The sequence below is a fragment of the Artibeus jamaicensis genome, unplaced genomic scaffold (genome assembly GCF_021234435.1).
Source record: "Artibeus jamaicensis isolate MK-2021 breed Jamaican fruit bat unplaced genomic scaffold, CSHL_Jam_final contig_233, whole genome shotgun sequence".
NCBI lineage: Eukaryota > Metazoa > Chordata > Mammalia > Chiroptera > Phyllostomidae > Artibeus > Artibeus jamaicensis.
Genome location: NW_026521486.1, coordinates 27,887,672 through 27,904,286, shown reverse-complemented (window position 1 = coordinate 27,904,286; position 16,615 = coordinate 27,887,672). Strand labels below are relative to the sequence as shown.

Sequence of the window (16,615 nt, the reverse complement as noted above, 5' to 3'; positions counted from 1 at the left end):
CCTGAGCAGGTTTTAGTTAATTAAAAATGATTATTTTTACTACATATTTTATGTATCAGCCAGATGTTACCTGTGGTCATTTCTGGAAAGGATCATTTGGTGGTGGTTATAAAATACATATGTTCTTTCAGGAGGCAAGACTATTGCGCATGATCGGGAAAACAACTGTAGAAATTGATTTCAACTCATACCTTTTTCAGAGTGCCAAAATGGGCATAGCATTTCATTTCCTTAGAAAGTTTAATCAAATTCTCCTACTTTCTATTCCCGCACTCTGGCCCTATTTATGTTGTATAAAAAATGATCGCGTTGATGGGAGAAAAATTAATACTGGTCTCCCTCTGAACTACAAGTGCAAGCTGATTTTTCCAAAGAAACTGATTTGGTTTTTCTAGATCGGGCTTAAGACATCTACATACAACATAGCAAACTCACTGCTCCATCTGGCGAGATACCACGTCATGTTCTTGTGAGGATGCACGTCCTGGTAGATACGTGAAACAGTTCCCATGTGGAACAGGTCTCCTCAGATGCTGTATTTCACACAAACTAATTTGTCTAAGTTTCCCATTAGTGCTGAAATAATCCACAGCGAGATGATTCTGTATTTATGAAACCGTTTTGTGATCACAGTAATCATTTTCTCTCCATTTGTAGACAAACTAGAGTCCAAATAAGCCCCCATCTTTTTTTTCTTACAAAAAGCAACATTGAACTTCCTTTTAAAAAAAATTCAGTTCTTGAGGTCACCAAAAATTCTGAAAGTCTAACAGATAAAATTAACCACATTATCATTCGGACTAAATTTATCTAGGTGGTTGGTCTTTGCCAAAACACTACTTAGAAGGCCAAAGTGCGTCTTTTGAAAGTCAAACGTTCACATGCTGACCAACATACCAGGTGTGGCAGGGTTTATAGACAACTAAGGAATTTTCCATTGCAAAGCCCTGGCTATGTCTTGGACAGTACCTCATGGCACGATGTGGATCTAGGTTATGGGCTCAGCTACGACTTTCTATGTGACCTTGTGTACGTGTCTTTTCTCATGTAAAAAATGATGGACAGAACTTTAAGCCCCTAAACTTTATGATTGGTTGTATGAAAATAACTTTAAGACTTAGTATGTTTTATTGAACAATTGTGACAATTTTCAGGGAGATTGCTGAGATTGCTTTTATTGACTTAGAAGCTTTAAACATCACACAGCAGAACTCATTTTCTCATTGCACAAAGCATCCCAGGGTTCTCAAGTAGACACATCTGCTTGTAGTAAATCAGTCACCTCAAAAATGACCTCCTCCTCTTATGCTTTCACAGCTCTCAGCATTCACTGGGGTCTTCCTATTAGTCATCTAGGTTACATTTCGAGAGCCAGGTAAGGTAACATTCCTGATGAAGAGGCCAATAGTCCTTGGAATAAACTGTCCCCCCAAAATACAAGATTGCTTACTTTTAGATCAGGCCATGCTCATCAGCCTCTAATAGGTCTGAGGGACTCACCAATCGTAATTTCCTATGTGAATCTGTAATTGTCTGCAGAGGTCAATTTCAGTGTATGCCTCATATAAATTAGAATTGAAGATAATGAGGCCTGTTCACTTGATCAACTAAAATGACCAGCTGGGTTTAACAGGAGGAAAACAGAACCCCTGAGAAATTGGAATGGCTTCAAAGGTAATAGCATGTAATTATTTACTGTAAAGTTTCTTCTCCAAGGGTGACTGACCATTGAGCTGGTCGGTCACGTTATGAAGGAGGGTATGGCCTTTGGAACCACTGACCATATCTAAAGGCGTAAGTCAAAAGTCAGCTTTCTGAAGGTGTTGGATGAAAGTAGGATTACTTTTCCATTCTTACATTAAGCCTTTCACTTAGGGTTGGAGAGGAGCTTTGAGGGACGGGCCTAATTGACTCCTGAGAGGCAAATTCTAATTTAGATTGCTACAATCAATTTTTCTCTTTATAGCCATAGAACATTTTCTTGGATTTGTTATCAATATCCCTAGGATACTATAACTCCAGGGCTAAAAGCACCTTCATATCACCTGCCTCAACCCTTTCATTTTACAGACGAAGAAACTGAGGTCCAGAGCGGTGACCTGACTGGACAGAGGTCACAAAGCGAGAATGAGGAAAAGGCTGGGCCAGAATTTGGCAGATGAGAGATGCAAACACAACTGACTCCCAGTCTAGCATTACTCATGTATGAGTAGCTGGAGATTCATTCAGGAAGGAAAAGATTCCATAAAAAAATCACAGTTTTAGAAGGAAGAGGTTCTATAACGTGGTAAAGGTGCTAGCGAGCAGAACAGGCAGAGGTGTAAAGCTGAGAGACCTCAGTGGGCAAAGTGAGCCACAGACAACAGCGCAGACTGTCACTCCGGGTAGCTGACAGTGAGCTCAGTGTGTGTGCCTATGTGACAGCAGGGATGGCTACACTCGGGAGTGACTGCACAGACTTGGGGGCCATGGTGTCCGCCTGGCCTTGATTCTGGACTGCTACTTTTAAGCTCTGTGATCTTTGGCAACTTCCGTAAGCTCTCTGGGCCTAAGTCACTCATCTGTATAAAAGGATGATAATATCAGTATTCATTTTTGGAAGGATTGAAACCTTAATGTACTTACATAGCTGTTGAAGGGATTAAACAAGGATTAAATACACTGATGTATGTAAAGAGTTTAACACTTACTGTGCTACATTATTTTCTGCTGTTTTACCCCTATTCCCTATACCAGCAAAATCTTCAAAGTTTCAGAATATGTATCTAAGTTGTATTCACTAATAATGTACTGAGAAGGGGTGCTTTATCTGAGAATAACACCCACGGAGTCTACTGGAGAGATTCAGGATTTAAAAAATCATTAATAAAACCTCTTCATATATTTCATGGATTAATTTTTCAATATGTACTATACAATTTAAAGTTAAAAAATAAACAAATACAAGGGTTTGTTTTTTATTTAAAACACATGACATCCATAATTTTGTAAATAATGACAGAAACTTCATTAACAAAACCATAAAAGAGCATATCTGTTGCCAAAATGAAAGAGGGATTTTCATGGCAGGAAATGGGTGCCGAGCCAGCCGCCTCCTGGAGCAGTTCAGGTGCAGCAGCAGGCCAGGGACGCACACTCTCCTTTGCTACAGCACGTTTCTTGGGCAGTTCAACATTTTTCCCCTCCGAATTTAATGGTGTCAAAGCTATCACTAACATTTTACTCGGAGTGTTTAAGAGAAAACCTTCACGAAGTTACCAGTACAGATCTAGTGACGAAGACCATTTCGTATGTGCCTGAAGTGAGTGCCGTATGTGGATTAGTTGGTACTTTTCTTTCATCCTTTGAATTACGTTTCATGGATATTTCAAGGGAAAAAAGACAGTTATCTGTTCCCTCATTTTTTAATTAAGTAATTTTAAAAATTATGTCCAAAAAAATTTTAAACATTGTAAAAAAAACTTCTCTGGAATTTGTTGCTGATTTAAGACATTGGAAGATCATGATAAGCTGCATATCTTCCAGTCACGTGATGATAAATCTGTGAGGAAAGCAGTTCCATTAATTAATAATTATCATATTATTACATGTATCAATTAATAATTATACTATTATATAACAATCATTCATTTTAATCAATGTTTCATAATAATTATACTATTATATACTAATTAATAATTTTAATTAACATTTCATTATAAAGCCCTTCTATTAGGCACGTCAGCAAAGTCTCCATCCAACCTACTGCAGGAAGGAGCAGGTTTGCTGAGAAGCAGCAGGGACCTGGGTATGACGATGTAAATCAGGTGAGTGTTCACCTCTAGTTCTCACAGCCCCAGAGATGACTTTTCATTTCCTTCTCAAAACAGTTGTCACCTTGTTCTGAGGACAGTGGGTTATGACTCACCTGTCTCTCGATGTCCAAAAGCAGAGCACTGGCACCTATTCGGAAGAGTTCTGGCTTCAGCCACTCGTCTCCTAGCTCCTCCTTCACCAGGGAGAGCCAAGCGAGGGAATCCTTGGCCATGCGGATGCCTCCTGCTGGCTTAAAGCCTATCTAAAAGGGGAGGTGGGAAAGAGAACCAGGTTTGTTCTTACCAGACTACTTTTGAAAATGGCACTGCATTAACACAAGTCTCGATTCTTTCCCTGTCCTTTTTTATTCTGTTTCCATTCACCCAGCAAAAGAGCTTAGATCACTGACTCATGTCCATTCACATTACAAAACGACTTTCCCAGGATTAATGGGGAAAATGTCACTGCTTCTGAGGAGACACTAATGAGAGTGAATAACCCTCATTAACATTTCACTTATCGGAAAGCCATAAACCTCAACCATTTAGACTACAGCTGTGAACCTGAGATAAACAAAAAAATGTGTCAATAAATAGAAAAACATATCACAAAAGCCCATTCATTCTATTTTCCTACAAGTAAACCTATGTAGACACCTTTCAGCCCTTCCTCTTGAGGTGAAAAAGACACATCAGTGTATTTAGAACAAGAGGAGCAAACTGGCAAGGTCACACCAACGGAATGGGCTGCAATCAGCAAGAAGGGTTGACAGTTATTTTAATCAGCTTAACTGCATGGACTTTTGTACCCTAAGTTGCAAGTAGAAAGAGTTTTTGAGATCTGTCTGGAAAAATTCTAGCCATTGTTAATATAAAGAGAAAAGTTTGGGCAACATCGATGTAACCTGGCAGCCAAGGAGAGTGGACTGGAATTTGCACACATGAACAATGACAACTTCACTGTACCAGTCAGTGGGGGCAGTAGATGCCATTGAGTGAGCATGAGTACTGTGTAGCCATTGTATTCAAAATGACTGAACCAGTATAGCAATGGATCGGCATCAAATTTTGTGTTAAGCTTAAACATTCCTCTGTGGAAACTATTCAGATGACTCAGAAGGCCGCAGCTATGGGCAACTGGTGATTGGCAGCTTCATCATGACAACGTGCCCACTCAAGCATCAAATATCCTCCAGAGTTTTTTAGTGAAACATCAAATCGCCCAGATGACTCAGCCCTGCTATAGCCCAGATTTGGTGCCCTGTGACTTCTGGCCTCTCCCAAAACTAAAATCACCTTTGAAAGGGAAGAAGTTTCAGACTGTCAATGAGATTCAGGAAAATACAACAGGGTGGCTGACAGTGACTAGAACTGTGTGAGGTCCCAAGGTACACAGTTTGAAGGGGAGTAAGGAGTCAGTGTCCTGTGTACATGCTTCTTGTATCTTGTATCTCCTTCAATAAATGTCTCTATTTTTCATATTATATGGCTGGATAAACTTCTGGACAGACCTCGTAAAAAGCAGCCAGACCAGTTAAATAAGCGTAGCAGAAAAAGACAGTGTAGGAGTTTTTCCCATTTCAGTAGTTTTTAAGGGTGACCATAAAATAACACAATTGGCCAATACCTGATGTTTACAAATGATGTCCCTGAATCCATTAGAAAAGAATAAATGTGTTTCATATACAGCAAAACCTGCTTCTCTGGATTTACTTGTCTCAAGACCTTGACTCTGCAACAGAGACTCTATAGATGGGAGAATGAAGAAAACACCCCCATGGCCCAAACACTTAAGCTCATGCACTTGACCACGCAGAGCTAAGAGTTTTATAAGCAGCACCAGCAGAGAGTGACTGCTAACAGAATACTGGAGAAGGGAGACAATAATAAATGAGCAGTCCCATTATCAACCCAGGCTAGAGCCCTCACAGTTAATTTGGACTCTACCATTTTCCTCATCACACTCCACAAAACTAATCAGCAGTCAAGTCCTGCCTTCTTCACATCTATATGCCCCCATGTACCCTTTCCTATCTCCTCTCACTTCTACTGTTTTAGTTTAGCTCCTCATCAGTTCTCACAAGGAAGATCTGCAAAGACCTCCCAACTGGTTTCCCTGCCTCCATCCCACAACACCATACAGCTACGCAGCAGCTGTACAGATTCTATCCGCCTATGGCTCTGGAACCCAGACGACTATGTAAGAGTGAGGGGAGTTGGGAGGAGTGGGGAAGAAAAATGGGATGAGGTTCTTTATTGAGAAGAGGCAAAAAAATAATAATATCCGAACTAGCTGATATTAGCATCCTGTTAATCCCAAGAGCACTTCTATCATTGAGGCCCTTCTGCATATAGATTTTTCTATATAATTCAGTTGTGTCAGTGAGTTTGTTCAGCAATGCTTCTAAAGAGAGGTTCTAGCATAAGTTTGTACTTTTTAAAGGGAAAGGATATGGAAAACATCAATCTGCAGTGAAATTATGAAATATTAAACCTCTGCTTCTCAGGAGTGACACTAATCATGGTCTGGAAGGTGGCTGATAACATTTTAAAACACCCCTTAAATCAATAATGTAGAAACTTTACAGTCTGGGGGCTGCCCCGGCAACTTGTCAACAACCGGAAAGGATGCACCTGATTTGCGAGCCACACCTGCAGCATCTCACTGTGTGACATCGAATGTGATTAAAATGAATACAGTTCGACTTGTACCTGTCCAAATCCATTATGATATTTCATTACAACTATCATGAACTTTGCTTATTACCTAAGGAAAAGGGTCAACACAATTACAATATAAAGTGCTAAAAGACAACAATATACACTCTCCACTGCTCTAGAACATTGAGCATCTAAAACTTTTACTGAAATTCTCTGCTGGTTGTGTAGAGGACCTCCTGGGAAGAGACTTGTTCATTTTTGTGTCCTTAGCATGTAGGATAGATTAACATGGCACACAATTAACGACTCAATAAATGTTCGTTGAAACCAAAACAGGATTGGGTTCCCAAAGACTTTTAGTGCCAACGAAGGAGCTTATGAAATGTGGAGATGCCTGAGGTCTACCCCGGACACAGAACTGCGGGGATGAGGGTCCAGGCCTCCATGTGGATAAACAGCTTCACATCTATTTGCATGTTCGTGGGCGGAGGATAAGAACCACTGGTGTAGTCAGTGGTGGGCCCACTCACTCTATTGTGTGAGAGGAGTGCCAAAGATAAAGTTCTCTCATTTTTTATAGTTTCACTTTTTAAAAACATGTGGATCACTGCAGAAAAGCTACCAAGTAGAGGTTACTCAAGATGGGTCAACTTTCATATGTAGATCACAGTAGGTACTTAACCTGTATGTAATTTTCTAAGATATGAAGTTATTCTGAAGGAGAACATTCTGGAAGGAGTTCATTCCCTCTCAAAACTAGTACATTCCAAAACAGGTCTCTAAGTCCCAAATAAACTAAAGCTACGGTCACATATAAAGTCATCACATCCGGTTGACAAAAAGATCCCTGGTCTTTTGCAGGGGTTTCTATTTGGAAGAAGTCAGGAGACTGGTTTTAAAAGATGTTTTCCGAGGAAGAAAAAGTCCCATTAAAAAAAAAATTACTGTTCTCTCCAGTGATACAAGAAAAAAAATTTTTTGAGATAATTTGCAACTTAACAAGCAACTTGAAGTAAAAAAGAAAAATCCAAACTCATTTTAAAAAACACCTCATACACATTTTTTCTTTTAACTTCATGTTTCAAAAAATATGTATTATTTTTCGAAAAGCTGACAAAAGCTAGCATACACCCTCCTCAGCTTAACAGTCTTCCAAAGAGCACATCTAACTGCCATAAAACGCAAAAATGGATATTTAATTCAAGAGCTATATAACGTCTAGCTACCTTTTCCCTGCTGTTTCACAGCATTTCATTATTTTGTTTAATAAGTTCATCTCCTCAAGAATTTTCTCTTCACCTCATATTATTAAAAGTAATAAGTTTTTCTGGACCGGGGGTTTCCCAACAGAAAAACCAATTTATGTGTGTCCTTCAATAATGACAGGAAAAGATTATTTCCCATTATACTGCATACTTTTCATATCGCCACCACAGCTTATCATTCAATAAATGTTACTCTGCAATTCTTTCCATTCCTCAAGGAAGTTTAATTTCTGCATTAACCTGTTTTCACTGGCCAACGCCTTACCAGACAGGCTCTGTGTAGCAGCAGAATTAGTTCGTTAAAGAACCCATTTAGGAATTTCTTGTCAGTGATAAAATTGTCTTCAGTTAATAAAAAAAAGTAAAGTAAGTTTACATGTTGATCACACATACTGGCTTCCACACTCACACTCTGTTCTGTTAATCACATATTTTTCCCACGAATCTGTCCTTTTGTAATGGAAGGTAAATGAAACATTCATCTTCAAAAGGGGAACTCATTCACATCATCTGTATACAAAGACAGTTATCATGGCTCTGACTAGTATTATCAATAACATTATCTTTACGCTGAAGAAAGATGTGCTGGCGATAAAGTACCTTGTTTCCGGTTTTCCAGAAGAAATCTCTAATGGCGCGTAGCATTACTATAGCCACCGGGAAGGTGGCATTTACTGCTTCTTTCCCAGTAGAAGTCTTAATAAAATCTGACCCTAAAACAAAAGGAAGAAACACTGTATGTTAATTTAAAAACTTATTTTTTACACTTTTCAGTCAATGGAATAAAAGAATTATAGACTATTTTTTCCAGAGGAACACAACTTTATTTTTTCATGAATCAGTTGAAAAACTTTTTAAAAAAGATATATGCATTCTTTTCAAAATAATTCTTTCCACACTTTTTCTTCTCCTGATTATAAGATAAATTAAGTTAAGCACCAGATGGATTCTCATGAACCCTCGGGGCTCTTGCCTCTATTTCCATATCACCAATTAAAATCAAGTTGGTTTATTTAAGGCATAACTAAGATGAATAAAACAATTTTATTCCCTCTGCTTAACATCACAGAACACTTAGTATAATAATAACATATAATGCTACAGAACTGGAGTGCCAACTCGTGTGCCCCTCATTTCCTCGTGCTTGACAGAAAGTACATGGTGCAGCTGTGACAACACAGACGAACCACCATTAGCTGGTTTCTGCTGAGCCGCTTGTTAATAAAAGCACTGTCTTCCAACCAGATTAGGGTTTTCATGACAGACACCATGCTATTTCATAACTTGCAAACATTATAAACAATTTCCTGTCTCTCAAATATATCTTTTACTTAAAAAAAGACTTTATTTACTTTTAGACAGAGGGGAAGGGAGGGAGAATGAGAGGGAGAAGAACATCAACGTGTGGTTGCCTCTTGTGCTCCCCCTACTGGGGACCTGGCCCACAATCCAGGCACGTGCACTGACTGGGAATCAAACCGGCAACCCTTTGGTTTGCAGGCCAATACTCAATCCACTAAGCCACGCCACCTAGGGCTCAAATATATCTTACACCTATTGATGTTTAACAGAACAACACAAGGAGCCAAAGAAACAATAATAGCAGTTAAAATTCACTCTGGGTGATGATGCACTGTGCACTAACTGTAGTTGCTCCAAAAGAATTAACTCAGTTAACCCTCATGACCGCTGTAAAAGTTAAGTACAATTTTTAAAGAGGAAATTGAGGCCCCAAAAGTTAAGTAACGTGTCTGGGGTTACATAGTAAGAGAGGAGGCAGAATTTTAATCAAAGAAATATAGCTTACCCAATATGCTATAGTGTCTCCAAGAAACTTACTAGGGTCACACAGACTGCCGAATAGAACCTCTGTCTTTCATGTGGTTACCTATCCCTGAAATCATCAAAGTGTGGACCACAGACCAGCAGCACAGGCACTGCCAGGGAGCTTATTAAAAATGCAGACTTCTCAGGTCCTACTCTAGACCAGCTGAATCTGAGTATCCACAAGGTTCCTAGGTGGCTCCTATGCAGAGGTACAGCCTGGACCACTGAAGCTGTGGATGCACAGATAAGGTGAATCTGATGCTCTCAATGTCTACCCAAGAAGTGGGGGATGCAAGTGGAGGAAAAAAGTAGCCAATACTTCTCCCTCCAGTTTCAGCTGGGAAAGATACTTCCACCACTACTCCACAGATTGAAAAGTTCAAATCGATACACCTTTAGTAAGTGCACTGTGTGTAAAGCACCACGAAAAATATACAAACAAGTCATTAACACCCTCGCCCTCAAAACTATATATATTCAATGTGGAGATGAAGCATAATTCTGGGTAATCACTTGATGAGCTTGAAGTCAGCAGATCTGGTTTCCAGCTCTGCCTCTGAAACACCTCACAAATTCCATCTCCTAATTGCTCTCACTTGTAAAATAGATCTGAAAATTCTCACTGGCTTCATCGCATTATCCAAGGAATCAAAAGAGACAGTCTAATGTGAAAGCACTCTGAAAACTGTCAAGTGTTACACAAATATGGAGCAAAAACCTAGACAGGTTTGCAATCTGTAGAAATACCATAGGAATTCTGACATATCGAACGGGTCATCAGGAGCCTTCCTGTCTTTGGTAGGTAGGCCCATTTGGGAGAAATGGGGATATACCCGTCGTGCACACACTCATTCACCAAATATTTACTAAGTGCTTCCTATGTTCTAGACTGTTCTACATGCTGGGAATAGACCACTAAACAAAACAAAGTTCCTGCATTGGTGAGAATTTCCAGAAGAGAAAGGCAATATATATATACATACACATATATATATAGCCAGGTGGAGATAGATAAGTGTTGTGAAATAAAAAAGAGCGATGGACTTGGGGAGAGGAAGCTGTATTTAAATAGAGTCTTCATAAGACATCTCATGAGGGAAATTCAGAGTGAATAAAGAGAATCTGTGAAAAGAACTTCACAAGCAGGAAGACAGCAAGTGCAAAATGCAAATGCTAACTTCATTAATAAATGAATGAACGAATGACCATGGAACCTAGCTCGTACAACATCAGAAGACAACCAAAATAATAGATGAAAGCCTCCAAATAGATGTAAGAAGGTGAGGGAAACATCCCAAAATAATTCATGATGAGCCCAAGACATGTTTTCTAGTACGTGACACTGTGGATTCACAGGAAGGCTTTTAGGTACAAGCCTAGACATCATCTGACTTCTTGTAAGCACCTTGGAAAAGAAGATAATTAATACAAAAGACAGAGACCACATTTGGGGACCTAAATAAAAGGTACGGTCACTTACAAAGCACACCATCCAACGTTAACCAAAGAAGGAAGGGTTTGGAGGCCGGGTAAGAAAGGAGACTCTCCCGGTACATTTGGGGGGAGCAGAGCAGAACACCTGCCAGGAGCAAGAGCAGCCCAGGTGTAGTGACGGTGGCCTGCACATTATTTGCCTGCCTGTCTTCCTTTCTTGACTGTACTGTGAGCACATCTGAGGCCAGGTGCTGTATCTTTCTTACACATGCCCCTAGAGTGTGACACAAGTAAGCAGCTCAATGAATACATTTTAGACGGTGAATGGACAGAAGGGTGAATGGATGGATGGCCGGCCACAGCTACCAAGAAAAGGCAAACTATTTTCCACCTTGAACTGACTGACGGGGAAAGGGAGACTGTGGAATTTCCTTCTAGGTTCACTATCAAAGCTGGGCGGGCAGCTCAGAAAAAGATACTGCTTTATTTATTTATTTAAGTAAACTTTTAATTTTTGAACAGATTTAGATCTACAGAAACACTGTGAAAAAACAGTGCAGAGAGTTCCCATATATCTTATACCTACTTTCCCCTATTATCAACAACTCAGTAGAGCATATTTGTTACAATTAATGAACCGATACTGACATATTATTCTTCACCAAAATCCATACTTTAGATTTCCTTAGTTTTACTCAAAATCCAATCTCACTCAGGATCCCACCACACATCTGTCATGTCCCCACAGGCTTTTTTTGGATGTGACAGTTTCTTAGACTTTACTTATTCTGATGACCTTAGTAGTTTTGAGTACTGGTTGGCTGTTTTGTCAAATTTCTCTCAATTGGGATTTGTCTGATGTTTTTCTTGTGATTACACTGAGGTTATGCATTTCTAGGGGGGGATCACAGAGGTAACGAGGTGCCGTTTTTGCCACATCGTAGTATGTAGTAACGTGACTTACTACAGGATGACGTTAACCTGGGTACTTGGAGAATGTGGCGTTTGCCAGGTTTCTCTGCTGTAAAATCGTCCCCCTTTTCCTACTTTCAATACTGAAACTTTTGGAAAGAAGTCCATATATGGAATAGGAAGTCACAATCCACCTCCTCCAGGGGGGAATGACTACATCAATTATTTGGAACTTTTTGCATGGGAGATTTGTTTCTTCATTCATTCATTCACTTAACAATCATTGATTTATTTCAGTACAGACTCAAAAGATATTTACTTTTTACTTGGCTTTAGAATCCACAATTGTTTTATTCTGTTGCTCAAATGGTCCTAGCTTTGGCCACTGGGAGCTCTCTCAGTTGCTTCTTATGTTCCTTTGTGTACCCCATCGTGTGGACTTTTTGTTTTTCCAGCCCTTTCTGTTAAGAAATGCTCCAGGCCCAACCTTGTGTGTTTTCTGCCATTTAGAATAAGCCATTTCTCCACAGCGTGCTGCCTGCTTTTGGTGGACTGCCATTGGAAACCGAGATCCCGGTGCTGGGTGTACTCATTGCTACTGAAGGGGTCTTGCTTTTAGTCCCTCTCAGCCGACTCAGCAAGAAAATATATGCATGCATACTAACCCATTTATATGCACCCATCTATCAGTAACTCCATATGTAACTATCTATATGTACATTACACTAAACATGAGCTGTGTTGATGTATCCAACTCTTGACCCATTACCACATGGATCACCTCAGCCCTCTCCCCTTGCTTATCTGTGAACTCCCACTCCAGCAGCGAGAAACCTGCCACCTGCCACCCATTTATCTGATTGTTCACACCCAGTAATCATGCAGAGTGCTATCAGAATTGTTAACCATACCATCCACAGACACAACTTTATCAACATCAGGAGAGTGCTAATGTGCAGTTCCTTTGTCCTCCACTTTATACACCATGCTCATTTATAAAAAGTTACATAGGTCGGCACTGTTTTCTCCCACCTCCTTCAGTGGGTTTTTTTCACACATGTGTAATACAGTCAAATTCTTTGGTCACAGTCTGCATTCTATTTTGGAATCCTCTGAATCCCTAAATGCTTTTTTTCATGTGCAGGCATTAAGGTTCACTCTCTGTGAAACTTCTAGTGGTTTTAACAAATGTATAATGTCAAGTATCCATCATTACAGTATTGTGCAGAATATTTTCACTACTCTAAACCTCCTGTGTTTCACATTTTCATCTCCCCCTACCACAAGTGACCACTGATCTTTTGATTATATCAACAGTGTTGCCTTTTTCAGAATGTCTTATAATTGGAATCACGTAGCCTTTCAGACTGGCTTCTTCCCCTTGGCAATATGCATTTAAGGTTTACTCATATCATTTCATGGTTTCATGGTTCATTTATTTTTATTGCTGAATAATATTCCAATATATAGATATACCACTGTTTGTTTATCCATTCACATATTAAAGAATATTTGGCTGCTTCCAGTTCTTGGCAATTATCACTAAAGCTGCGATCAACATTCACATGCAGATTTTTGTGGGAACAAAATCAGTGGGGTAAGTGCCTTGGGGACAATTGCTAGATTGTATGGGATGACCGAGTTTTGCTTTAAAAAAAGTGCCAAACTATCTCCTAAACTAGTTGTACCATTCTGAATTCCCACTAGTAATAAAGGAGAGTTCCTGTTTCATTATTTTTTCAAATAAGTTTTTGATTTCTTGCTCTTCCTCTTCTCTTTCTGGCATCCCTACGATTCGGATGTTGGTATGTTTGGAGATGTCCCACAGTCTTCTTACGCTATCCTTTTTTTTTTTAAATTCTTTCTTCCTGCTATTCTGCTTGAATGTTCATTTCTTCCTTATGTTCCAGATTGTTGATTTGAATTCCTGCTTCCTCTCCTTCACTCTTGGTTCCTTGTAGTTTTCTTTATTTCACTTAGTGTAACCTTCATTTCTTCCTTTAGATTGTTGCCATACTCAGTGAGTTCTCTGAGCATCCTGATCACCAGTGTTTTGAACTCTGCATCTAATAGGTTATCTCCATTTCATTTAGTTCTTTTTCTGGGGTTTTGTTCTTTTCCTTTATTTGGGCCATATTTCTTCATCTCCTTGATTTGGCAGCCACCCCGCATTTGTTTTTGTGTATTAGGTAGAGCTGCTTTGACTCCCTACAAAAGGCACCTGTAAATTATGTGGGCAGAATCCTTAGGTAATCACCAGGTAGGAGTAATCTGTTTCACCGCTTTGTGGCTCTGTTGGGGGGAGGGTTCGAGAGGGGACACTGTCATTGTCTGGCTTCTAGAGGTTTGCCTGGCACCCGTCCCATTTCCAATCACTTCACCAACTCCCCTATATGCAACTGGCACCCTTCCAGCTGTTGCCCTGGTGCTGAATCCCAGAGTGGGTGGGTTTGTGTTCTAAAACTATGATGGCCCTTTAAGCAAAATCTCTTCAAAATACGGCAGTTTCTTCCACTGTCCCAACCCCCACTGGTCTTCATAGCCAGAAGTTATGGGGATTTATCTTCCTGGCACAGGAGCCCTGGGCCGTGCACCCTGGTCTGAGGCTGGGATCACTCACTCCCAAAGTACCTCTCCCAATTTCTATCCACCTCACGTGAACGCAGGGCTTCCCATTCCACCCCTGCTGCTGCCTCTCCACATCACGGCGCATCTCTCCCCAGGCCTCTCTCCACATCTACGCCCCTCCTACCTGCCTGAATGAGTCGTCAGACTCCCATACAGTGCGATTTTCTGACAGTTCTGGGTGTTATTTGTTTTGAGGTTTAGTTATAATTCTCTGTGATTGTGTGAGGAGGCAAAGCATGCCTACCTACACCTCCATCTTGACCAAAAATCCCTAACCTTTCTTTTTTTTTTTAATTTAATTTTATTTTTTAATTTATTTTTTAAATTGATTATGCTGTTACAGTTGTTCTATTCCCCCCTTCATTCCCCTCCACCCTGCCCCCCCAACCCCACCATTACCCCCCTTTAGTTTATGTCCATGTGTCTCAAGTCCTTTAGGTTCTATATTTCCCATGCTATTCTTGCCCCCCCATCTATTTTCTATCTACTGTCTATGCTACTTGTTTTCTGTACCTTCTCCCCCCATCTCCTCCTCCCACTCCCCCTGTTGCTAACCCTCCTTGAGATCTTCATTTCTATGTTTCCGCTCCTGATCTAGCTGTCCTTTTAGTTTGCTTTCGTTTTAGGTGTGGTTGTTAATAACTGTGAGTTTGTTGTCCTTTCACTGTTCATGTTTCTTTAACTTCTTTTTCTTCGATAAGTCCCTTTAACATTTCATATAATAAGGGCTTGGTGATGATGAACTCCTTGAATTTGGTCTTATCTGAGAAGCACCTTATCTGTCCTTCCATTCTAAATGAAAGTTTTGCTGGATAGAGCAATCTTGGTTGTAGGTCTTTAGATTTCATGACTTGGAATATTTCTTTCCAGCCCCTTCTTGCCTGTAAGGTCTCTTTTGAGAAATCTGCTGACAGTCTGATGGGGACTCCTTTGTAGGTGATTGTCCCCTTAGCTCTTGCTGCTTCTAGGATTCTCTCCTTCATTTTAATTTTGGCTAATGTAATTATGATATGCCTTGGTGTGTTTCTTCTTGAGTCCAACTTTTTTGGTACTCTCTGGGCTTCTTGGATTTCTTGGAAGTCTATTTCCTTTGCCAGATTGGGGAAATTTTCTTTTATTATTTGTTTTTCCACTGGTGGTTGTGTCTTTCCCCCTTCTGGTACCCCTATAATTCGGATATTGGAGCGTTTAAAGATGTCCTGGAGGTTCCTAAGACTCTCCTCATTTCTTTGCATTCTTGCTCCTTGACTCTTTTCTGTTTGGCCATTATTTGGTTTCTTCTGGTCCACTCCATTGATTTGAGTCCCAGTTTCCTTTTCATCTCTATGGGTTTCCTGTGGAATTCCATTCATTTCCCTTAATTTAGCCTTCATATGTTTCTCTAATTTGTGGCTATAATCAACCAGATCTGTGAGGAAGCTGATGACCAGTGTTTTAAACTGTGCGTCTGAGAGTTTTGCTATTTCTTCGCCGCTTAGATTTATCTGTGGGGCTTTGAGGTCTTCCTGCGACATTTTTGGTCTGTTCTGGCCCTTTAAGTGGGAGAAGCGGCGCCTTGGAGTCCCAGGTCGCTTGGTTGTGACGTTGTATGTGGGGGCGTGATCAGAGCGGGGAAATGGCGGCACCCTCTATCGCCTTGGCCGCCGTCTATCCCGCCGTCTATTGCCGCAGCGGCCAGTCCAACCGCTCACTCCCTCGCTCGCGCGCAATTAGGCAACCACAGTCAACACGCTGCACCGCCTCCCCACTGTCTCCTCTGCAGTCGCTCACCCGGTGGGTTGCTCGGTTGCTCACTAGGTCCAATCCTGGGTTTGGAACCCGTGCGTCTGGATTCGCGCGTCTGGATTCCGCGCCCGGGTCCCACCGAGCCCTCCTTTGTAACTCCTCACCAGACGCCGGTTTCGCCCCTTACCGGTCGGGCTGAAGAATTTGTTGTTAGCGGACTTCCGAAAAGTTCAGTTTTCCGTGTTCTGGTTGTGTTTTCTGATGCTAATATTTAGTTGTCCCTAAACTTGGTTGTGTGAGGAGGCACGGCTTATCCACCTAAACCTCCATCTTGGCGGAAGTCCCCAATTTCCTAACCTTTCTTTTAAC

General features: G+C 40.7%; 1 protein-coding gene across 1 annotated transcript in view; it reads right to left on the bottom strand.

The window, feature by feature from the left end:
* Window positions 1-250: 250 nt before the first annotated feature.
* Window positions 251-16,615, bottom strand: part of DERA (deoxyribose-phosphate aldolase) — a 99,459-nt gene continuing 83,094 nt past the window's right edge. Inside the window, exons 7-9 of the mRNA XM_037136590.2 lie at window positions 8,321-8,433; window positions 3,908-4,057; window positions 251-3,541 (exon numbers count right to left, since the gene is read on the bottom strand). Coding sequence (XP_036992485.2) covers window positions 3,485-3,541; window positions 3,908-4,057; window positions 8,321-8,433 — 320 coding nt within the window. The 3' untranslated portion in view covers window positions 251-3,484. The remainder of the gene's footprint in view (window positions 3,542-3,907; window positions 4,058-8,320; window positions 8,434-16,615) is intronic.